We start from the raw sequence: 25,101 nt of genomic DNA, 5'->3' as shown, positions 1-25,101 counted from the left end.
GAATTATATTTTTATTTTCAGGTTCGTCAAGTTAAAGTGAAGTTAAAAAATTTGAACTTACACTTTTTTGCTCACTAACTTGACAGGAAAGAGTGTGGAGAGTCAAAGTAAACGACCCATTGTCTGCTCCACTACCTGAGTCACACAGTTCCGCAATAATTACAAATTTAAATCTAGAACAGAACAAAACTTTTAAAAAATTGGTACTTTAAGAGAAAAATAAGGGTTTTCTGGGGCATCTTTGTTTCTGTTGTTGTACATAATGAGGTAGAGGGTTTGGTAATAAATAACACAAAGATCTAATGAATGACCTGCAGTGGGTAATCTCTAAACGACAGCTCACACCTTTCTGACTGTTGTGATGTAAAAAAATCACATCGTTATAAATCTTTTTAAAACGTTTTCCACCATTAGAGTCACATAGAGACACATAGACTCCTTGACTTAGAATATAATGCAGAATGAGGTTTGCATGTCAAAATAAAAGTATTTTGAAAATAGCAACCATTAAACAGGTGTAAAACATATTCTTATTAAGTCATTAAGCTCATATTTCTGTATTATTTTTGTTGTTGTGATGTAATATTTTAATCTTAAATGTTGTGTTTTCATCAGCTGTAAACAGAACATTGTCATAATTAGCCTGAAAAAAGTTTGAAAACACCGACCCATGTGTAATTAATCTATATAACATGCTGCAGATATGGTTATATAACCATATTCTGGTTATATAAATGTGCTGACCCCTTGGACTAACGCTTTATTCTGTTATTATAGTGAATCTGATTACCCTGAAACCTGAACATACGCTTCAGCTGTCCTGGTAGCATTTACTGGACATCTGCATCCTTTATCTAAAGTCATTGTTTGCAGAGAGGTTACTGAAGGATCTCAATAAAGGTATCAGTCAGAAAGAGAAAACACACAAATCACTGTATTATAGATACATACTATTGCACTGTGAATACAGTTACTGAATAGACTTATAATATGTTACAAAAACAGACATTTTCTACAAAACTGACAAAAATTAGATGAGACAAACTGCTTGGGAAGATTTCCAAAAACTGCTTTTTTGAGAAAGCTTTTTAGAGAATGTCTTCTGGACTGATGAAACAGCAATGCATGGTGATGGCAGCAGCATGCTGTGGGATTACTACTTCATATAGAACTTTTGGTGGTTGACGTACATTCAGTATACAATATATATCTATGCTTATTCTCTGAACAGTGTGAGCGATTGAAACAAATCATTTGTTTGTGTACAGAATGTTTTTAGTCAGAAGCTTCTTCAAATTCGCTGTAATACAGACTGCTACAGGAGAGCTTTCCTGCCAACAGCTATCACCATCTGCAAGAAACTTTTGAAGAACTTGAATATATATGAGTTACAACAACATTTAATTTTCCTTTTGGATCAATGAAGTATTTTGAATTTGAATGATCTTGGTCAATTAAGTTGAATCTGATTCCAGTCAGGTTTGACCAATAAAATGCAGATTTGATTTTTTTTTTTTTTTTTTTGTATCTCGTGAGTGCAGTTAAATTAACAAGATAATTGGTTCACCAGAAGAAAATATAGGCTAGGGTCTTGAAATAGCCTAGCCAAAGTTCATAAATAGATCTGCTATAGCTGTGGAAGACTGAACCTGTTGTGTTAGGGTTAAAGGCCATATGTCATCCTCTGCCCCTCTAACATGTGGGGTGCCACAGAGCTCAGTTCTAACCCTCCTTCTTTTTTGCTTTTATATTTGCGTCTACTGAAGTAATTAAAATGACTTTTTTTATAACATCAAGCTTCCAAGGCCATTTTTTTTTTATCTTTTCACCTGCCTTTCTGCTGCCACCTGCTGTTAGAAGCGTGAATGTGTAAACAACCTAAATCCACTCAATTATTTTCTACCATGGCCGCAAAATGTTAGTTAATGATAATAAAGCGGTTATTATTCTGTTTCACGCTCTGTACATGCTCAACTGGGCGCTTTAATGCCTCGTGTAAGCTGTTTGTTTTTCACTGTAAATAGCCTTTGTTGGCCAACAATAAAATCCAACACGTGCTTTCTCCACGCCGACGTCGAGCTGCGTCCTCCGTCATGACGTCCGGACGACGGTTTGCTCATATGGGGTTTTGCTACTATCGTTATTAGCTACAGGTTAACCTGGTAAAACCTGTTTTCTCTCGTTGTTTCCTCTTCGTTTCGGCAAAAATGAGTCCGCTGTGTGAACACTGCGGGGAGAACATGAAGAAGATACATCAACAAGTTTCTGTTATGCGGAAAGAAATAAAAAATCTGAGGTATGTTTAACGTTAAAAAGACCAAGCTGAAGTTAGCATCCGATTGGGCTGCTGGTTAAAGGGCTGTTTCACTAAATCTGAACTTTATTTGATTTGACATAGTTACTAAATGATAGTGGGCAAAAAAACAAACCTCAGGCTGATCTTACCTGAATTGGATTATTTCAGGATAAATTATTCCTAAAAATGAGCCTTGTGGAATTGATTTTCTTTAGTTTATTTCACTGCATTGTTTTATTGATAATTTGGTTTATCATGAACTGCATTTTAAATAATTTCTGTCAGTTGCACAGCAATTTATTCCATGTTTGAGTAGATTAACTATTGGTATTTTCAAGCCTCCCCTCTTCTAAGGTGGTAAAAATGCGTTCTTTTTATGTTTTCAATAATAATAATAATAATATATGTAATTTGTATAGCACTTTTCAAAACACTCAAAAAGAACACTAAGTACTTCAAGCAAAATTATAAAAGGGAAAAATTCAAATATGTAGCATGTTAAAAAAACAGGTCACAGGTTGAGGCAAAATGTATTTTTAGTAATGTTTATTCAAATCTAAAGTATTTTAGATTTTGAACTAAGGTATTCTATATTCCTTAAAAGTAGTGAAATAGCCCTTTAACCAGAATGTGAAGGTGGGAGGTAAGATGTCTCCAGTTTTTTACTCCTCTGTCTCCATTAATAACCTTTTTTTCTTCCATCTTTTCCTAAACAGACAGACGCTGGACGGGGCTGTCAGAGCGCATCGCAAACAACTGATGTCGATTCAGGCTGCTGTGTCAAAGGCTGACTTTTCTGGCCACAGTAAAAAAGATTGCACATCTTCGTTATCAGCGCCAGACGCATTAGAACAAGGTGGATATACTATTTATATTTAATACACATAAACTGCACAACATGGTGTCATAATCAGCTGTTAGGACTGAAAACAAAATGAACTGTCATTGACAGAACTTCAAAATGCCTGAAAAACTTTGATCAAAATAACTTTTACTTTTGCACTAATTAGATGAACGTTTCTAAGATTAAATTAAATTACTTCAGTCATTTTTACAGCTAAAGTTGTCAAACAGTCAAAATTAAGATGTGTAACCTTGACAACAGTGGGTTATTTTTAAAACAAACCATCTCTTCTATCCACCATAACTGGAAAAGATCATATCCCTGACTCCAAAGTCTCCCTGCCCAGCTTTCTGACCATACAGGCAGACAGAAATTTAAAGAGGAACAGCAAAAGCAAATGAGGTGGATTAGCCAACAACTGATGATGTCATCCAAGACATGTTACTGTGGATTATGTTCTCTGCTGCCTGAAAATCCAGCTGTTAGCATGTCATGACTGCTGTACAGTCTTCAGTCAGTGGTCTTTTCAGACTCGTTGCAAGACTGACTGCTACTGGAGATCCTTCCTGCCACAGCATCACCTTCCACAAAAAGTCTTTTAAGTTACTTGGATGATATAAGTTACACAGTTTAATTCCTCTTTGAGAAAAATAAAGTATTATTTAATTGAACTGAAAATGATGACGTCCAACCAAAACTCCCACATGATTATTAAAATGATGAGAATCCAGGATAATTTCAGTGTCTTAAGAACTAACCTGGTCTTCATACAATCCAAACCTTCCACTGAGTTAGGTTAGATGTAAACAAAAAAACATGTGCTCCGTTTACCTCTCCTGTTTCAATTAAACTGCCTGCTTTTAAAATATTTTAACCACACTTTGCAGGAAACATCCAGACTGTGCCGATCGGTTACATCAGCTCCTGTTTTTCCGTGAAGAACGGGACGCCCAGGCAGCCGACTATCTGCGGCCCGTCACGGGCTCAGCTGCGAATCCAGCAGAGCGTTTTCAACAACCCTGAGCATGCGCTGGTGGGCCTCGGGCAGTACTCGCACGTCTGGTACGTCACGCATATACTGCACATATCTCCAGGATTCCTTTAACCTGTCAAGCTTAGAAAAGCCTCGAGTGGATTTTGTCCTGCTCATCATCTCCTGGCCTACTGATAAACACTTGTTTTATTTTTTTATTTCATAAACTACAGGAAAGAACTGCTAATTCTAACAAAATTAAATCTAAATATCCAATATAGGTTCAAAGTTATTGACATTTTCTTATGGAGTCCCCCAAGGCCGAATGCTTGACCTCTTATTCTTTTGTTGTTGTGCTTTGGAAATAAATGAATGAAACTGATTCTAGGAGATTCGTATCATAGTTTATTCAGGAAGATTCAAAGTTGTTGTTGATGTTAGTTTGAGATGCAAAATTAGCATCAGTAGGAGGAAAACGCTGTAAGGTTCTCTATCTGCCCCAGGGTTGGTTCAGACACTCGATACTAAAACTAGTGACATGATGGGCTTTTCAGCTCAGTTCCTTTGTTCTCCACAATAAATTGAATGAAAATAAACATTATTGCAGATGAAGTCCAAATTAGGATGTCTGCACAACCTTAAAAAGTCTTAAATTCATGTATATAAAATTAAGGCCTTAAATTGTTTTAAGTTTATTGAAAAAAACAAAACAACAACTTTGCCCTTAAATGTCTTAATCACAGGTCTTAAATTTTGTTGTGGTGTGACTATTTCTGTTAAGTTTTTCTTTTTTCTCTTGGAACCCAACATACCATTAACTGGCTGCTAATATCATTAAAATATGATGTTTTCCCTACTTTTTCTACTATTTTTGAAACTTGGAAGTGGATGCTTCATTCTGTATCTTTGTTGATAACATTCAATCTTTACAGGATTATTTTCCTTTTCCATAAAAACGGACATCAGAGTTACAAAGCCAAGGTGAAACCTCCCAGGCTGAACGGTCAGAGAGTCGGAGTTTACTCGACACGAAGTCCACACCGACCAAACTCCCTTGGACTGACACTGGCCAAGCTGGATAAAATTCAAGGTATGAAGCCATTTTGCATCAGATGGATGTAGACATGTTGCAGTGGGACTTCACTGGGAGTGAAAAATCCCGCCCCTCTATCCCCTGCTGGAGGGCAAAAAGCTGTTCGCTGGCAATGACTAGCAGTAGTTTTAGCTGTTATGTTGTCAACATAGTGCACTAAATAATTAATGTACACATGATGCTACAGATTATCATCATTAGGTCAACTAGATTCAGTATTTTTAGATACTGAATCTAGTTGACCTGTAACACTAAAATACAGGTCAGGAAAAAGCTTTAAATGAAAAAATAAATGGCGAGAGAGAGAGAGAAGGGGAAGTAATAGGTCAGTTTGCTAGCTTGACTTTGTCCTGGTCAAGGTTTCACTTTGACCAGTTTTGTTTTTCTGTCGTGGCAGTGCAGTTATGGATGGCATGTAAAAGAATCGACTTTTTGCCTTCTAGCGTTGTACGTGAAATTTCCGCATGTAAACAATAACATGCAATGGGTTTATAGTTCTTGTAATGTGCGGCGTTTTGAGGAAATCCTAAAATATTTTATTTGTTTTCTAGGTGACACGCTGCATCTCTCAGATATTGATATGATTGCCGGCACTCCCGTCCTGGACATTAAACCGTACATCCCAGAATACGACTCTCTCAACACGAGGACGCGGCTGGAATCAAACCCAGATCTACAGACTGTGTCTGAAGAGAAGGAGGTGAACATCTCAAGCTTTCATCTAGAAGACAAAACAGATGAGATTCTTCACCTGAGACAGAAATCGGAAGCAGGTGTTTGTTTAACGCCGCCACCGACTCAGTTTTTTCTACCCAAAGAAGCTGTTAGTTTGCTGAAAGAAGTGGAGTCTTATGTAAACGAAGCAGATCTGGCACCACCTGACTGTGAGGACAAAAACAAAGTGTTAGACTGTGGAAAAGCCGAACCAGCAGCAGAAATCGTGCACCGGCCCAATTATGGCAGTGAAACCATCGCCGACTGGATCAGAGAGCCTCCGGTTTCCAGTCTGGATGTGCGTTTCACCCCTGAAGCTCAGAAACAACTGGAGGCGTTCCTTCCTGCACATTCATCTGGTAAGACAACTGGTAAAAGTTGATGTCCTCCACAAGAGGGCGCTGTTGTTTCTGATTTGTTTAAAAACAGAAATCTCCAAACGTTTTGTTACATGGGCCAAAATTGTCAAGTAAAAAGTATTCACAAGCAAAAGATAAAATAAAAAACTAAATTAAATCTAGCAAAGAAAGTTGTCAAATTTTTTAATTAGAGATGTTATTTATGATAGATTCAAAATGTAAAAAGGATTTTGCTGTATTAAAAGAAAGGCTTCTGTTTTTTCATGCTTCTTCAGGCTCATTCGAACAAATTTATTCTCAGTTGTAAGAGAGATTCAGGTCATTTTCTTTCAAAACGCTTGCTGTATTTAGCCAATTTTAATCAGTTAGTTAAAGCTAATTTGGATGCAGCAAAGTTGGATTTTCAGTAAAAGTCCCTCGATAAACACGATTCTACTTACTATTAGAGCCTGGTTATAAAAAGACAAATACTTTGAATTATGCTTAACATTTTCCATTGCAAGAAAATCATATTAGCAATAATTTTACCATGATTGAAAAAAAGTTTAATAAACAAATTTGTATCATTCTTGAATTGCAGTTGAGTGCCACAAAATATCAGTCTAAGGGACACAAATGGCCCAAAGGCCGCATTTTGGACCCCCTGTTTTAAAACAATGTCTCTTTTAACAGAACCGTCTGAGTGCGACAGACCCAGGTTTAGGTTTCTGCGCAGTCCAGAGGAGGCCGGCGCCGCCATCAGGGCTGTGCTGTCAGCAGACCCCAGGTCAGTTTACAGGAGAACCCGATGCAAAGACAGACTCTTCTTCTTCTCTCTGGACACGGCGGACGTCACCTGCTGGTTTGGACAGGGGTTCGCTGAGGTTCTGGAGGTCCGACCTGTGGGACCACCTGGACCTGAAGATCAGTGTCAGTAAAACAATAAACTGCCTGTTAAATTCTCCTCACTGCAGTGTCTATGTGAAGACAAAATTATTCATTTTATTTTATTTTTTTCTCATGTTAGATGAATAATAAATGGCTTGAAAGATGTTTTTCTTTGTAAAAATGTATTATCTTTACAAATGGTTGTGTTCAAATGCACAACATATAGAACACATTTATTGGCACTCAAGGTGAAGATAAAAATATATAAAAATAATACTTTATTGCAAAGAATACACACACACACACACGTCCAACGTATATCTTGAGTAGAAAAAAATACTATTATAGTCAGTATTTATATTAGTACAAAAGACCATCCATATTGCTATCACCACTACTTTGCTTATTAGCTGTAATGTTTTTACAAGAGCAAGAAATTTATTTTGTAATGTCAGACTCAGTTTATTTTTTTTAAATGCCTTTATGCAGGTATGAATATACTTTTCATTAAATCAATATTTCTGCATTAAAATTATTTTGTATTTGTGTGATGTAATATTACAACATTGAATGTTGTATTGTAATTACCTGGAAACATGAAGTCATAATTCAGATTAATATTTTCTTGAAAATTTCCGTTTGATTGTAATTAATCCATACAGTGTGTTTCAGTTAATGAATTGTTACTGAAGTAAACAGTAAAACGCTAATTCATTGAATGTATCTGTATATAAAAAATAGGTCAGTATGACTCAATCCAGTAAACATTATTCGGGTAAAAAAATATTTTAGAAAACAGCTCCCTGTTGTAGTTGCATTTCCTTCCTCTGGGTGGCGGCATTACATAAAAGCAGGGCTTGTGGGTCAGAAGAAGAGAAGCGACCAATCAGCGCCGAGTTTGTGTTTTTGAATCGGTCTGTTTTGAACGTAACGCGGTTGATGTCAGTTCGGGGAGAACAGCTTTATTCATCAGATTTGAAACCTTGGTTCAAGTTGGCTGTTTAAGTCTGGAAGGTAAAGTATTTTAAGACTATATATCGCTCGTGTTTTAAATAATTGCAGTTAAATATTCCTTGTAGTTTAATTGGTTGTTCGTTAACTGACTCCGTTACAAGAAAACCAACTTCAGCTAACGTACGTTTTCCATAACTTAGACGTGTTTTAATGCTCTCTGAACGTCTTTAGCTGCTTTATACTCTACTATTATTGTTCTAAACACCTCAATAATCTAAAGATATCACACTAGGAATACGTGTTATAGCATTTAGTAAGTGTTTAACAGGTTCTGATTATCTGCCTGATCAGAAGCTAGCTTAGGGTTAGGTTTAAGATTTCAAGATTTCTGTGTAAATAATGAACAAACCTACGCCTGCTAAACAATGTAAATAAACACAGTAAATATGGTAAAACATAAACATATAATAGTATCAGAGGCCGGTGTTGTTTATTAAAACATTAAATGCTAATATTTAATATGAGCACTAAGCCAGCAACAGACTAAAAATAAGTAAATAGTGACTTAATTAATAAACATTCAGATAAGCGCATATAAAAGTAATGGATAATGAGAAAACAAATTTGCACAGTAAATCGAAGTCTTAGATTTACTCTTCTATTCACTCCTAAATGTAAAACATTTGAATTCAGATAATTATAATTGGTCTAATGCTATTTAAGATAACATTTGATAATTAGAAAAAATTGGATATGATGTGACTGAATTGATTTTTCCTTTATAAATAACCGTGTCATATTTTGTGAGGTTGTACTGTTAAAAATAAAATAAACTGAGCTGAATTTACTTGTCTTTATGATGAAAAAGCATATGGCGGTAGTGGGAAATAAAAACTCCCTTTTAGAAGGAATTAATGTTGAGCAGAACCTGGCTCAGTTGAGTTTTAAGAGGACTTGGACACAAAAATCACAGAAGCACTGGCCTTCATGGGAGTATTTACACTTTAAACGAAAATACACTTTTACCGTGAAAAGAAAGAACTGGGGTAATGGCAGCAGCTGTTAAATGGCTTGTTGTAGGAGTGAACCACGACTAAACAGAGAAGCATTAAGCAGTATTGCAGCTGCAATGGAATTCTTTGGTGTATTACGTGATTGAGAATTGATTGGGGATGTAAAAAATAGATTATTATTGTTTTAAATTTGCAGCTGAAGAGGTTGTTTATGTGAACTCCGGATTGATCTTTGTGAGAGGATGTCACAGTCCAGCATAGAAGACTGGGTAAGTCTTCTTCTGCGCACAGTGCGAGATTATTGCTGAGTTTGGTATCTGATGATGATCCACTAAACATTTGTTGATGGTAGTCTTCCAGTAGAAGAGGCGAGCGTACTCCTCTGAGAAGCCTGGAAAATGAGACTCCTTCATCGAGGATCAGGTCAAAGCCACAATTCAGCGGTGACACAGTGAAAGCTGGCATGGTGAGTTTATACAAACTTTCAAAAATATTGACTTTTAGGTTTTTTTTATTTGTGAGGTGATGTTTGGAAAGTTACACAGCCCAAAATTCCTAGATGATAAGATAGAAAATGGAGTTCATTTTTCAAAATCATAATTTCTGTGTTATTTATATTTATAAATGTAAGTAACACACTAAATATTTAATTAGCAAGCTAAATATTTATCTTCAGCTTAAAGATTTAGCTTTAAAGTAAATATTCAGTTAGCAAGTTAAATATTAAATTTGCCACTAAATTTAGATTCATGTAATTAGCAAGCTAAATACTGAGTTTCAAACTAACTACTTAATTGTCAAGCTAAATATTTAGCTTTCTAATATTTAGCCTGCTAATTACATATTTCGTCTTCATTTATAGACAAACGAATGGCATGGTGGAAATACTACTTTGAAAAAAGGACCCCCATTTTTTCCCATAACAGGCCACAGAGCTCAAATTATTGATGTGATTTTTAACAGTGTAATTTTTGCAAACGGCTCTATTGTTACTCATTACTAAATCTCTTCCACAGGCTGACATTCATCTCTGTGACACGCAGACCCAGTTGGGCACTGTGACCATTCCTGTTTCCATGGATACTACCCAGTCTGTGTGTGGACTTGAAGATGTCGTATTCAAAACCTTTATTTGTTCCGGAGGTGAAGTTGAGATTTCAGACTCTTCAGATGGTGGAGGACAGAGTTTGATTTTGCCTAAACATGTGACTACTTTTACTCTTACCGCCGAAGCGGAAGATTCAGTCGCTTCACCCAGCAGGATGGAGCAACCCTGCGGTGAGCATGTGGAGCATCCATATTGCAACTGCAGCGTCGAACAGCCGGATTCTCCAATCGCCTGTGAAGCCGCTGAGGAAAAATATTTAGCGTGGAAGTCGTTCGCCTGTGATGGAGGTGATGTTAAAGTTTCAGACTCCACTGGATTAAAGGAGGAGACGGTTCCTCTGCCCCTGGATGACCACTGGGGTCCAGCACAAGACGACGGCACAAACTCAGCCGACTGCACCCTGCTGCTTCCAGCGGAGCATGTCGATCATCTCTACTGCAGCAGTGGAAATGATGATATCTCTACAGCGCAGAGATCAGAAAACCCCGATGATCCAACTCTGAAGCTGCTGAACTGCAGCGGTGGCGAGGTAGAAATCCCAGCGGACGCTGATGTTGCAGATAAGACTATTCCTCTTTCTCACACCTGTTCTGGCTGCAACCTTAGCATGGATCTGAGTGTGTTAGCCAGTGATTATGACCTGGAAAACGGTAAAGATCACTTAGATCATCCCTACTGCAATGTAAAATACAACTCCTCGCTTTCGCCAGAGGAGGTGAACACTATTCCGGACCTACAACCGTGCAGCGCTGAAATAAACTTGGTGCTACCTAATGGGCAGGATGAGAACTTTGATTGGAAATCAGGTGAATCCCAGGTGTCTGAGAAGATGTTGACTTCGCCTAAAGAGAATTACAACAAAGAACAAACGAACGACCGTCTGAAGAATGGAGAAGTTGTGTTTGATGCTAATCTACCACCTGAGACTAACGCATCATTAGTTGCGTCCGACTGCAGCCACCTTGACGCTTCGGCAGAAACTCTACCACAGCAGCAGCAGCTGGATTCCAGATCCCACTCCGAGGCAAAGGACAGCGCTCTGGGTTCTTTGGGTCTCTGTAACTCTGCAGAAAAAGCTACTCCTGCATCTCCTGCTATCTTAAAAGTCCTGTCGGAGTGTCCATCAGTTGCCTCCGCCCTGCAGTTTCTCAGCCCCATCATGAAAAGAGCGTCTCTGTCCGTGCTGAAGCGCTCATTGGTATCGGGTCAGGACATGTTTCTACCTGACGATTCTGCTCTGGAGGATGAGAAAAGCCTTTTGGCTCCTGTTAATGTTGAGTCCATGGGGTTGTTAGCAGAGCAGCTTGAAAGCCCAATGCCCCACCCTCTGCTTAACTCCACGGTTGTAAGTTCAAAGCCACAGGAGGTTTCTGGGAAGAAAGCGCAGCCGAAAACGGCGCCGCTGATTCCTGATGGCCAGTTTCAGCAGCAGCTTCAGCAGATGGCCGAGTTCCTCATGATGGCATGTGGAAAAATGAGCGTCGCTCCTCCTGCTGCCTTCATGGCCCCCTCAGACAGAGCGGATCCTGCACAGTGCCACAGCGTCTGTGTGGGCACCAGTCCACTGAAGATGGTGGACCACAGTCTGAACACGTCGGGAATATTTGTGAAAAAGAGGGAATTCTCTGTGACCGATTCCTGCACAGCGACCGAACCACTCATCTGGAAGTGAGTGATGTCTCTTTCTTTTTCTTTCCAACTTTTTTCAAACGTTCTTCTCTTTCCTTCATTTGTTTCTTCTGTCGACCTTTCTTTCTTTTGAAGTTTCTTTTCTTCTTTCTTTCAAACTTCTTTTCATATTTAGAAACGGTGAATTTAAACCTGTTCAATTGATTCTTATCCTTAAACGTAATTGTGTTTATAATCAACCTAGTCTTCAAAAAAAAAAAAAAAAACGATTCTCCAAAAGTTACAGATTAATGCCCATGATGGATGGATAACTAATGGGTGAATAGATTGATGGATAGCTGTAGAAAAATGACAGAAATTTGGCCTAAGATAGAGATCTGCATCCTACTGGCCACCACAGTAATGCTTGTTGATGATGTAATCAGCTGGTATCCAAACAGAGCAAGAGGGAAACAGAAAGGCAGGGAACGTAACCAGAGGTCATTTAACAGGCAGGTTCAAAAAAACGTAAACAAAACAATTACAAACATTGCATACAATTTACATCTGCAAAAACTGCAAAAAAATCAGTTTTTTTGTTTTGTTTCTGTTGTAAGATTTATACAAATCATATTGCAATACATATCGTTACCGCCACCCATCAGAATGTATGTTGTGATATGAATTTTATGCCATCGCTAGATGTAAAGTTCTCTGGTGTGGTTTCAGTTTACCTCCAGGCAGCCTGGAGAGCCTCCCCCGGCCGGAGCTGGAGCAGAGGCTGACGTCCAGCATGATCATGGTGGAGGCGCTGGTCCAGCAGCTGGCTGCAGCCAGGGCGCACCGCCGCCCCTCTTCGGGCCCGGCTCCTTCGGACCTGAGAGAGAAGCTGGTTCAGACGGACCACACTGAGCTCAGTCAGGTAAAAACACTGAAGGGATAATAACTAGGGATGCAAGTTATCCATTGACGAGTGATTGAGCTTATCGATTAACTAACAACTAATTGATAAGCAGCCATTTTCTTAAAAAGCTGAGTTTTCTCTTCCATGAAGAGGGCCGACTGTCTTTCTATAATAATGGCAAAATTTTTCTTAATATGCTGGATTTAAAAGAAAAAAAAAAAGGCATTGTGTAACTTAAGGAGCTTGTCGGGTGATTATATTTCAAAACATATAACAGTAGATATGTTTATGTGTGCATCTCACACCTGACCCTCATATGTGCAGATAGGAAAAAAATTGAATAAAGTTTTACCTAAAATCTTGGAAATTTTGAGATTAATCTCAGGAATGTAGAAAAAACTTGGACATTTTTGAGGTTGAAAAGTCAGAAATTTGCAAGATAAAACTCAGAAATTTTGAGATTAATTTCAGAAATTGTTTTGGGGGAAAAATATGAAAATTTCTGTGTGTGAAGTCAAAAATTTGCAAGAAGAAAAACTCAGAAATTTAGAGATTCATTTTACATTTCTTAGAAAAAAATTGCAAATTTTCTGAGCTCGTACATATGAAAATTTTTCAAATTTTGGAATTTTGACTTTTCGAGCTCAAAAATGTCCAATTTCTTTCTAGAAGACTTCTGAGATCAATCTCAAATTTTTTAGATTTTTCTGGCAAATCTATCCCTCCTTTTATTCTATTTTTAATTTACAATGGCCCTAATGTGGTGCTGTATACACCAAACTCAGTTTGGACCATTTACGGGTCTGGTATAGCACTGCCATCTTTGTTTTTGTATCAACTGGCTCCACTTCAGGATGACCAGCAGCACCCTCTGCTGGATGGTGGCTAAACTGCAACACTGAAAGAAGATCTAAGTGGACTTTATAAGTTAATCAATTGGAACTCATTTTAATCAAATAAACCATTAATTTGCATCCCTCATTAACTTGTTTAGATTTTTTTCTGATAAACTTTAATATTTTCATTCCTTGTTCAGACTGCGATGTACAGAGATCTCTACATGGAGGCTCTGAGCCGGATAACTGAGCTGGAGCTTGATGGAAATTCCCTGCAGAATCTCGTCCAGGCTATGCAGGAGATGAGAGCTGCTATGGTGAGACAAACCACAGATATCACCTCAACATTTAAACTGCTGTCAGTGTTCGTACGGGTGCTTGAAATCCTTGAAAATGTTTGAAATTCAGTAAAATAAGATAATTTAATAGTCTTTATTAGTCAGCAAGGCAGTAGTACAACAATAAAAACAAATGCTTCAAAAAGACAATGACCATATATACATAAAAGGAACATCAATACAGAAAGTGAAAAATGCATAAAAACACAAACATCTTACAAAAGTGAGGTTTTTTTCAAGGTTTGGAAAGAGCTTGTTTTCTGTATAAAGTCCTTGAAAGTGCTTGATATTCAAACTGCTCAGTTTTGTAGTAAAATGCAATCTAATGCTTGATTGAAAGCTTAAATTTGGAAAACATTGCTTATAGTTTAAATCAGATATTCTCATACACCTAATTAAAAGACAAGCATTTTTTTATGACTTACGAAGTTAAATCAAACTGAACTTTTCTTATTTTAGGTTAGTTAGAATTACCAAAATTATTTCTGTTTTCTAAATAAAAAATTACAAAACATTTTTTATTTTATTTTTGAATATTTATTATTCCTAATGACTCAATAACTTATTGATCTGTGTAATTTAAATAAATATTTACTTATATTTCATACCTAGAAAAAACTTTATTAAAATTGCAGATTTTTTTTTGTTAGATTAGTGTTTTGTCTTCATAAAAGTGGCTCATAATCATAAAAGGATGTAATGTTTTAGTTTTCCTTCTCCTCGATGTAGAAAACATCACAAGACACTATTAATAATAGTAATAAATGACATGATAGTGAATTGAAACTGTTTTTTTAAAAGGTTATTTGCATTGTTTTTATCTCAAAGTGTGTTGCTGGAAAAGTTTGAAATCCTACCTTGAAAAGTGCTTGAATTTTATTGAAAAGTGCTTGAATTTTATTGAAAAGTGTTTGAATCCCGATCTGTGTTTAGAGATAAAAATGTTTTTAAACCTGTTGGACTTTCTCTGCAGTCTTCCTTGAGCAGCGACACAGATGTAGCTCTGTCCAACATGAAGAAAATGGGCGAAACCATCAGGGAGGACCATCAGAACCTGGCGTCCCACGTATGTAAATTTATATCTTTCAGCTGATTGAATATGTGTAATAATTAATCCAACTTTGTTGTGCTGTTCTGCAGTACGAGCTCATGAAGTCCCTGTTCGAGAAATCAAAGGAAACTCAGAGGAGAATCCTGGAGAAAGTGAAAGAAGTTCTTCAGCAGAGGAACAGCATGGAGGCTCGGATGGAAGAAGCCTTCGCGGCCAAGGAGGCAGTAAGGAAAATACAAGATCAATATCTCATATTAATTAGAACTAAAGTATTAATTGTAATTTATCAATAACAAAAGTATACAGAGTCAAGAAAAGGCCATTTTCTCAAAGAACACCACACTCAGAGCAGCAATTATATCAAAACTGTACAAAAGTATATATTTTGCATTTAACATGAAAAAAAACTCTTAAAGTGGTAGAGGTTTTAGCTTTCTACAATAAAAGGCTCTTATTAAGCAAATTCTTCTGTCTAATTATTAATTAATTAATCCAAAAAATGCTTGCAGTTAATTGATTTATTACTTTTAGCAACTGGCCTCTTCTAAAGGCAAAATTGTTTCTATTTTGACAAGCTACTCCCATCCAAACCTTTTAAATATATTTCAATTAGTAATATAAAGTTTATAACAGTGTGAAAGTAGAGGTATTTTTAAATATGACCTAATTATAAAATAAATCGGATAAATAAATTGAAATAAGAACGGGTATGTACATGGAAATAAAAAGAAAAATCAGGGATAATTCACCTAACTGATTAAGTCAGTGCTTCAATAAAAAAACAAGGAACAACTCAAGACTTTTGCACCTGCAGAAAATGTAGTTATTTTCTACCTTTGTACTGTTAACTGTAGGCCTGTCATAACAAATTTTTCTACACAATAAATTGTCCCAGAAGTTATTGCGATAAATGATATATTATTGTTTTGAGGCTATTTTAAAATAGTATAATAGTAATCGCATATTATAATAATAATAATAATAATGTAAGGACACATTTTCAAAGATCAATATAACTTAAATTATAGTGAACATTTAGCACTGGAATTGGAAAATATTTTAAATATCCAAAAATAAATAAAATAAAATGAATACTTAGTCTCTGTAAACAAAATTATCTTTCAAAAAAAGATTTAGTTAAACCAAGAGAGTGAAGACTTTTATTGGTAGGAAAAAAGATCATGCAAATGGAAATTATTGAGGTTGTTTTAATATATCATGTGGTTAAACGATTTATGGTGTTGTACTTTTACAACATGTGTGTCTGTTTGCAGGCTTTCAGTGCGATGGATCAGCTGAGGACGCACTGCGCCTCTGAAGTCTCAGCTCTGGAGAAATGTGTCGGATCTCAGGAGGAGCTGCTAGCGGCTCTGAACCAAACCTACCCGGATCAGGTAAACAAACCAGTCAAAATGAGTAGAGGTGCAGAAAAAAAATGTATTCTATAAAAAATTGCAAATCAATGGCACAGATCACTTCCGGTTCAGACTTGTGGGAACTATGTATATCGGTCATTTAAGTTACAGACATTTATTCTTAAACATACTTTTCTTTTAAGATAAACTGATGGAATTTGATTCTCCAAAATGGAACCTTCTAGAATTGTTTTAAATAAATGTTTTATTTGTTAACACTCTATTGGTTTCTGCATTTAAAAATCGTTTCTGAATCAAATTGTGACGCTAAAAATTGTAATCGAATAAAATTGTTTGACGCTGAAAGATTTGCATGTCTAAAAATGGCCTCCTTCTGTAAGAATCGCCTCTTCTGATCCTAATCTGCATCGTGTTGCTTCCTCATCTCCTGCAGGTTGCTCTGAACCGGACCTGCCAGGAAACTCTGAGCTCGGCCTCTGATCTTCTGTCCCGAACTGCAGAGGATCACTCCAGCCTGATGCAAGAGGTACGCTCAGCGGAGAAACTAAAACGTTTCTCTGTTTCCAGCAGGGTTAACTAAAACCAACCAAGTAACAAAAACTTCGCTGGTTATGATTTTTGCAGTTCATAAATAAAAACTGTGATTAATGGGGAAAAACTATAACTGTGACTAATTCAAACTAAAACATACTGAAATTATAAATATAAAACTTTTGCTTTCGTGTTAACCTATTTATTAGCCTTTTAAACTGATGTGAAATAGATTTTTTTTTATTTTTATGAAAAACTAAAACTACTACTATAAATAAAAAAGGCTACATTGAAACTAAGCAATATTTAACTAATAAAAACTGAATAAAGCCAGCTGTACTAGAACAAAACGTCTCAACGAATTAAAACTGAACTATAACATTTTACCCTCACACCCTGGTTTTCTGTCTGGCAGCTTTGCAGCGTGCGGAGCCTCCTGCAGAAAACGGCCCCGACGCTCCTTCAGCTGAACGAGCGAGCCGCCGCCGCGCTGAGGGAGAGGGACGAGCATCGGACGGCGAGAGAGCGAGCCGCCGAAGAGAGAGAGCAGGTCGGATGAAACAGGCTGGATTAGGCAGTTTAATCTGAGATGGAGCAGATTATTGGAGGTTAAGCGTGTACTTTGGGGAAAAGTGGCTGCCTAGTTGGTTTCATTTGTTTTTTTGTCTGTGCTTGTGTCCATTCGTCTTTTTACTGTTTCGTTTGTTAGTCCTTTAATTCTTCTGTCCTTTTTGTTTGTCCATCCCTCTTTTCATCTGTGTTTTTGTCTTTTCGTTTGTTCTATTTGCTTGTCTGTTCGTTTATACATCCTTTATCTTTTGTCCTTTTGTCTGTCTTTCATTTCATTCATCATTTTTCATTTTCTTTCTCCCTTCATTGTGTTTTACATCTTCTGTATCCTTCGTTCCTTACATACGTAGTGAAGTGTTAAGTTTTGTGTTTCATTTTAAAATTGGACTGATCGGCCTGATAACTCGGATAGTTTCATTCTGAAATCTTGACAATAAAAATTTGTGTTTTAATTTAAATCAGTTCTGTTTGGCGGTTTAGCTTGTTGAAACTAAAAGCGTCGCCTCCAACGATCCTCTGTTCTACAGATTGAAGACGAGCTGAAGGAAACTCACCTGAACCTTCAAACCGCCTCGCAGCAGATCAGCGACTTAAATCTGCAGATCACCATCTTGACATCAGGTGGCGTTTAATTCTCTCCACGCTGTTTTTCTGCCTCTCTGAGCGTTTCAGACGTTTTAGTTTCTGTTTTGGTAAATTTCAGAGATGGGCGTCCTGCGGCAGAAACTAACGGCGGGAGAGGAGGAGTCTGCTCAGCTGGAGAGGAAGGTGACGGAGCTGTCGGCGACCATTTCCTCCACGCTGGCGTCCTACGCCTTCCTGGAGCAGGCGCTCGCCGCCGAGACCGCCAAGTAGGATCCAGGGGTCAGAGGTCAGAATATCTGGTGATGACTTGAAACCTTTGCTTAAACGCAGCATGCGGGTCTTTTTGTTTCTGCAGCCTGCAGCAGACCTGGAAAGACTTGCATGGAGCCAACGAAAGAGCAAATCAGTAAGCGCCGACTTTGATTTGACTTTAGAAGTTTCAACAATTTGAGAGAATTTATAGAAACTAAAAGATTGTAGAGGAAGAAGGCTTTTCAGATTTCCAGACTTCATTTCCCATCTCTTGTTTCTTTCTTTTATTCACTCCTTTCAGATCCTTTATTGCTTCTTTTTAAATCCTTCCTTTCTCCTTTCCTTCCTTCCTTGGTTTTTTCAAATCCTTCATTCCTTCTTTCTTATCTTCCTTTTTTGCAGATCCTTCCACTCTTCTTTCCTTCCTTTCATTAAGTTTTTCAGTAAATTTCTTCCTGCTGTGTGTTTTCTCTCCTGTTCTCCTCCAGACTGCAGGCGTCTCTGTCGGGTTCAGAGCAGCGGGTCGGTGAACTGGACCGGGCGCTGGCTGAGAGCGACCTGCAGCTTGGTCAGCTCCAGAACCTTTCCCAGTCTCAGACGGTTCAGATCCAGCAGCTGCAGGAAGTCTGCACCGAGCTGGGCGGCGTGCGGGAAATGAATGAGGTCAGCTGGAAACCAGTCATGTTTTAGTGACACTTTTATTTTGAAATTTATTTAATCAGCTTAAATTCCAAAAACTGTTTTGTTTTTTTTGTTTTTTTTTTTGTTCTGTTGTCCAACCAACAATCACTTTTTGCACAAACTGCAGAAATACAAAATATTTACTAAAAACCTGCAAAATTGCTAATTAAGACTTTTAAAGATGCTTCTCAGTGTCCGGTGTTCACTGGTTGTAAAAAATAACATTTATGTAATAAAGTGTGAATTTTCACTGCAGAGTTTCACCGAAGAAAGAAAGAACATAGAACAATCTGCAGTGTGTTTATGTTAATGGAGCCACAAACATCACAGGAATTGATATAATCAGCTGGTGTTGGTGTGACCAGCAAACGAGTAAACAATCTTTTGAAGGTGTTGCCTTGGCTGTAGGTACAATCATCCTTTTCTGGCTTCTCATTACTTCATTTACCAATTTTATGGTAAATATTATATTTACCAATTGTATTACTTTTGTAAGGTGTTCTTATACCCTGGTTGCTACAGTGTTTGTAAAATGTTAAGTTTTACAAATTATGGAGTGGGCTTCTTACAACAGTTTCAAACTCCTAGCTCCAAAAAGCTGCGTGTATTCAGAATACCATGCTTTAAAGGGGACGAATTCTACTTCTTCTAAAAACATCCTAATAAAATATGTAGTTTTTGGCAATATATTAATGTTTTTTGGTGTCTGGAAAAAGAGCTATTTCAAAAACCTTCAGGATGTAACGTCACAAATTAGCAGGCACAGCCCGTTACCTAGCAAGCCCAGCAGAGCTTCAGCAGGTTTAGTCAACTGGCTTTACTGCTATATGCACTGTACGATGGCTGCTGGAAAAGACAAGTGTTTTGTTGTGGACTTGCCATCCAGAAACCAGTTGTTGCATTCTTGTTGATTGTGTAGAAGGTTCCGCTTTTGCTTTTCAAAGATCTATGGATGTATGTTCACACCCCGCGCTTCATCTCAGCCATTTTTATTTCAGTTCCTGCAGATGGAGAATGAGCTGGCGAGGGAGCAGGTGGCCGAGAGCGAGCGGATGCTCAGGAGCAACCTGCAGGCGCTTCGGGAGAGAAACATTGAGTGCGAAGACTTGAAATCAGAAGTGTGCAAACTTCAGTAAGTTTGTTTTATTTCTGTGTGTGTTGGGATCTTTTAACCATCCAGCTAGTTAAGATTCTCTCATTATTCATGCAGGTTTAATTCGATCTGTGTTTGTTTTTTTAAAGGCTTGAGAATCAGAGCCTGAGTGACGAGTTGGAAACGTCCCGATGCGCAGCCGGCGCCGCTCGCATGGAGCTGCAGGAGAAGATGGCTGAGGCGGTCACTGAGATCACCATCCTGCATCACACGCTGCGCGGTCTGACCACAGAGCTGCAGGTTTCCCTTAGCAACCAGGTAATGAAACCTGAAGCATAAAGACAAAAAAAAGCCATTTGCTAAGAGAATAACACACTTAGAGCAGCTATGAAGACAAAACTGTACAAAAAATATAAACATTTTGCATTTAATATAAACTAAATATGTTCTACCCATTTTTAGCTTTGGCTGGTTCAAATCCTGTAACAAAATCTCATGTGTAGCACATTTTTCTGTCGATTATTAATCAATTTAATCCAAAAACTAATAAACACATCAGAGCCCTACTCTGTATTGAGTTTAAATGGAGGATAAATTACGGAGTTCTTCACATTATTGAAATTATTTTTTTAGCTGCAATTGCATCCTTTGCTACAAATGATCTCTAAAGGAATATTTTTGCATTTTAGGCAATTAAATGTTTATTTTCATATGTATTATTTATTAATTTGCATATTTTAATGTATTTCTAACATTGCTCAAATTCTTGAGAAGCACTGACCAAGACCATTAAAAGGACAAATGGTCATGAAGAAGGTCAGTTATTGCTTCCCTGAGAGTTTCTGTTAATCTGAGGTTGTAAATGCGGCGTGTTGAGAGTTTTAAGCACATTTCTATGCTTAACTATTTTGTTTTCAGAGGGAAGAACACCAAAAGCAGAAAGAGTCGGCCATGTTCTCCGGTGCGGCGCGCCATCAGACGTCCAGCTCCTTCGTCGACAGCGTCATGGTGGCTTTAACGGCCGAGAAGGAGGAAGACGTCAGAACAGACTCGACTTTAGGTGAAAACCTTTTAACTAATATGAGTTTATTTGTTTGTTTATCTGGATCCCCATTAACCGTTGCCGTGACAATTGCTACTCCTCCTGGGGTCCATGTTATTAAAAGAACAAACAAACATTTATTACAAAAACAGTGACACACATTTAATATAGCATTGGTAATGAATATTAATTCATGAATGTACAATGATAAAATTTTTTATGATAAAATTATTAAAGACTCTTTTAAAAGCTCCAGCATTCGTTATATTTGAAACAAATGAAGGAAGTGAGTTCCAGGTTTTTATTCCATGTTGAATGGCTGAAACAGTCTTAAGGAATGCCTTGTATTAAAATAGTATATAATTTGGCTAAATAAAAATTGAACATTTGGTTGTTTGCTACAACATCATTTATTTTCCCTTTGGGATCTAAAATATATATTTTTAATTGAATTAAACTTTTGTTTGTTTTCATCACTGGACAATTATTCAAAAAATATCAAAAGTTTGAGAAGAAATTCATAATAACATTTAATCTTTATCCATGTATTTTACTTTCAAATGATAATAAAAAAAGATTGATTCTGCTTCACATGCTGGTTAAAAATGTTGATTTGAGTCTGATTGGTGATCTTTGTTTCCCCTCAGATGCATCAGAGCCACAGAGTGACGCGTTTTTCAGCGAGACGAGTGCCTTCACCCGCGTCGCAGCTCTCAACCCAAAGACGATCTCGGAGCCAGTCCAGGATGAAGAGGAGGATGAGGAGGAGCAGAGCAGCATGGCGGAGCTCCTCTCCGGCCTCAGCAGAACCGTCGCAGAGCTCATCAGCACGCTGCAGCAGGCTCAGCGCTGCAGAGACGCGCAGCTGCAGGAGCTGCACAGCACCATGTAGGTGGTCGATACGAGGCAGCAGATGGGATCTGATTTGTCTGGATTTAATGCATAAATACTTTTATTACTTATAGTTTCTGTTTAAAATTATAGAGTGGTAAAGGAAAAAATGTCTGACATGATTTCCCACCAGCCGTCCAACAGCAGAAAAGTCAGCAAAAACTTTTCGGATGTTAAGATCCACGTTGTTTGTTTTAATTGTTCCACACATAAATGTTTTAGCTTACCAAACTATTTTCAATATGTGTTATATATTTAATTGGAACGTTAGGGGTAAAAGTTTGCCTAATTTTTGGGAGATCGGAGATTGGTCGATACTTAAATGTGAAGGCAATCTTGTCTAACTTGGCAACAACAACTTGGTTTTAAGATTTTTTATTCTTCCCCCTCTAATGTTTTCATGCTGTTCCAGCGGTGGCCTGCAGATGGAGCTGCAGACCTCAAGCAGCAGGCATCAAGCTGAAGTCCTTGAGTTGAAGCAGGAGTTGCGGTGCCTCAGCAGCCTGGTGGAGAGAGGAAAACAGGCTCTGCAGCACAAAGCTCAGGTCTGGACTCCTGATGTTTCTGCATCTGTTGTCGGGTTGAGATTCAATCTGACGAGTTTAAATGTTTTTTTTATTTCTTTCTCTGTACATAGGAAGAGAAAACTCTGACGAAGCTGATGGAAGACGTCCAAGAGGCCCAGGAGATTTTAAGAAAACACAAGAGCGACAATAATGTATAATTTAAAACCCAGATATGAGCTTTAAGGAAACATTATTGTTCAGTTTTGATGTTTTAAATTTCCCCTTCAGGAGTTGCGAAGGGAGGCGGCTGAGCTGCGTCGTGCCCTGGAGCAGTCCAGAGTGGAGTCCCAGTTCCTGCGGGAGGAGCTGAGGAGAACCGGCGACCCGGCGGCGGCCCCAGCTCACCACATGGAGGAGAAGATCCAGCTGCTGAAGGAGGTCAGTTCCGCTGCTTGCTGATTACAGTGGGTAAAATAAGCATTGATCACTATTTTCCAACATATTTCTGACATGCAATTTTCACCAGCTGTTGCTAACAACCATAGAAAAAAAACAAAACCTAATAAATTCAGAAATTAAGATATGTGTAATAATGTGAAATGAATTCAAAATGCCTACTGATATTTAATTCTTTGTACAAAAGCCTTTGTAGCTTCAAGACCTCCTCTTGCGATTTTTGCCTATTTTTCCACAAAACATCCTTTAAATCTCAGATTTTTAGTTCTTTCCATAGATTTTCAATTGGATGATTCGAACAGATTTATTTTCTTTGAAGCCAGTTGGATTTTCTCGGCTTTGCGTTCTGGATTATTGTCTTGCTGAAATGTCCACCCTCATTTCATTTTCATCGTTCTGGTAGATGCTAGCAGTTTTTTGTTTTTTTTTCTCTCATTCTTTATTCATCGTCCCTTGAATTTTTAAAAAAGTGTTTCAGTACCATGTGCAGAAAAACAGCCTCCCATCATGATGTTCCCATCTCCAAACTTTACTGTTGAACAGCTGCATGAGATACATTCACAATTCAGCCATGGTGGCGCAAACGCTCATCAACTACTGTATAAGCCAATCAGATGTGGGAGTTGCTACGTAAGCAGCGTTTTGGGGAAATTGTAGTCTGTGTTTTTGCAGAGGCGTTATGATGATGTCACACACTTTTTAACTGTGTGATGCTGGGAGAATCTGGTGGAGCTAGCTAAACATTGTCCAAAAAACAAATAAATAAAAAAACCCCCATCATCCTCCTACCACGGTCTGTCGTCTTCTTTTGCGTTTCCATCAGTAGTAACATCTGGCAGAGTTCTTGGGTTGATCACATGACTCGCATAAAAAAATGTTTCCATTGCAGTTTTTTTTTCAAAATTATCCTGTTTCCATTAAGCAGATTTATTTTTGTAATTTCAAGTTTGTGGTTAATGAAAACGATGGATAGATTTCAACTTATTTGTTTTTGTTTCTCTCTATGTATGGATTACTTGGGTTTCTACCTGGTGAAAAATTTCATACCAATAACACTTTCGGAGATATGTTTATTATGAAAAGTTGTGGCACATTCAATACTTGTTTTATCTGTAGAGTCATCGATTTGTGATTGTTGATATTTTTGTCCACCAGGTGGAGAAGCTTAAGGCCAGTCTACAGGAAGCAGAGCAGGCCAAATTTAAACTCCTGGAGAGAGCCAAGCGGCATGTGAGTGCTGATCATATCTGTGGGCTCACTGTGATTTCTGTCCACACACCTGTGTGGGAAAATATTAGACAGTCATCGTGTTTATTATCATCACATCTCTTTTAGCAAATCGTCCATCAGACCAACCAGCAGAAGTCTGAGAATGAGCTCCAGATTTTAAACCACATGATCAATAAAGTCAGAGAGGTGAGGCATTTATTCTGTTGTAGTTCATATTTGTGATTTAATCTTTTTTAACGTTTGATGGACGTGTTTTTATTTCCTCACAGACTCTCCTCTCGCTGCCAGAAGTGGTGAAACGTTGCGAACAGCTGCAGCGGCTGGTGGATTACATCGGCTGAAGCGTTTCTGGTTGTCGACACGTGTTTAGATTATTTATGTTTTTTGTGTTCATTGACTTGTTTTTAATCTTTAGAATGATTAAAATATCTTAACATGTCATTTCTTTTGTCAATAAATGAAATATCAACAATATTAACATTACATTAACAATCTTGATATTTTCTCTTGCATTTCATTAAACTTTTCTGGTTCTAAAAAAATAAAACACTTTCTGGGAACTTTACTGTTGAAATGCTGGTATCCAAAGTGTGGCCCAGTGGCCATTTTGTGGCACCTGGCATGATTCTTTGCAACCCTTGTCCACAATTCAACATTAGTTGATAATTATTCATCTTATATCAAGCACATTTCTGCTTTTATTTTTAGTATTTGTGTTGGTATCCAATGGCCTGGACTCAATTGAAAAGTTGTTTGTAATGTCAACGTTTTTATGTTTCTCTCTCTCTCTCTCGCTATATATATATATATTCAAAAGTAGAATTGGGATGTATCAATTTAATATGCAGAATAAGAGAGTTTTAAGAAAAAGAGGGATTGTATCATCATGTTATTGTAGGCTAGAATACATACAAGTATAAAAATTACTAA

The 25,101-nt window shown here is 37.6% G+C and overlaps 2 protein-coding genes across 5 annotated transcripts; both read left to right on the top strand.

Annotated features, from left to right (window-relative positions):
• Window positions 1-2,082: 2,082 nt before the first annotated feature.
• Window positions 2,083-7,313, top strand: trmo (tRNA methyltransferase O). Of its 2 annotated transcripts, none has more exons than XM_028018802.1 (6): window positions 2,083-2,296; window positions 3,013-3,152; window positions 4,028-4,202; window positions 5,046-5,203; window positions 5,758-6,291; window positions 6,952-7,313. In XM_028018802.1, the coding sequence occupies exons 1-6, from the start codon at window positions 2,208-2,210 to the stop codon at window positions 7,194-7,196; spliced, it is 1,341 nt and encodes a 446-aa protein (XP_027874603.1). In that variant the 5' UTR covers window positions 2,083-2,207; the 3' UTR covers window positions 7,197-7,313. The 2 variants fall into 2 exon arrangements, with proteins under 2 accessions (XP_027874603.1, XP_027874604.1); XM_028018803.1 differs by having other exon boundaries at window positions 2,084-2,296; window positions 5,758-6,279.
• Window positions 7,314-7,466: 153 nt separating this feature from the next.
• spag5 (sperm associated antigen 5) lies at window positions 7,467-24,645 on the top strand. Of its 3 annotated transcripts, XM_028018801.1 has the most exons (26): window positions 7,467-8,160; window positions 9,310-9,382; window positions 9,466-9,579; window positions 10,130-10,631; window positions 10,686-11,889; window positions 12,559-12,751; window positions 13,770-13,886; window positions 14,881-14,973; window positions 15,048-15,182; window positions 16,233-16,352; window positions 16,768-16,860; window positions 17,281-17,415; window positions 17,963-18,056; window positions 18,139-18,286; window positions 18,376-18,426; window positions 18,761-18,935; window positions 19,952-20,085; window positions 20,196-20,364; window positions 20,965-21,106; window positions 21,736-21,976; window positions 22,392-22,524; window positions 22,617-22,697; window positions 22,774-22,923; window positions 24,097-24,171; window positions 24,277-24,357; window positions 24,441-24,645. In XM_028018801.1, the coding sequence occupies exons 2-26, from the start codon at window positions 9,356-9,358 to the stop codon at window positions 24,510-24,512; spliced, it is 4,479 nt and encodes a 1,492-aa protein (XP_027874602.1). In that variant the 5' UTR covers window positions 7,467-8,160; window positions 9,310-9,355; the 3' UTR covers window positions 24,513-24,645. The 3 variants fall into 3 exon arrangements, with proteins under 3 accessions (XP_027874602.1, XP_027874601.1, XP_027874600.1); XM_028018800.1 differs by having other exon boundaries at window positions 9,316-9,382; window positions 10,130-11,889; XM_028018799.1 differs by having other exon boundaries at window positions 10,130-11,889.
• The last annotated feature ends 456 nt before the right edge of the window (window positions 24,646-25,101 follow it).

This window comes from Xiphophorus couchianus, chromosome 5, assembly GCF_001444195.1.
Source record: "Xiphophorus couchianus chromosome 5, X_couchianus-1.0, whole genome shotgun sequence".
Taxonomy (NCBI): domain Eukaryota; kingdom Metazoa; phylum Chordata; class Actinopteri; order Cyprinodontiformes; family Poeciliidae; genus Xiphophorus; species Xiphophorus couchianus.
This window is presented reverse-complemented; position numbering and strand designations above follow the sequence as displayed.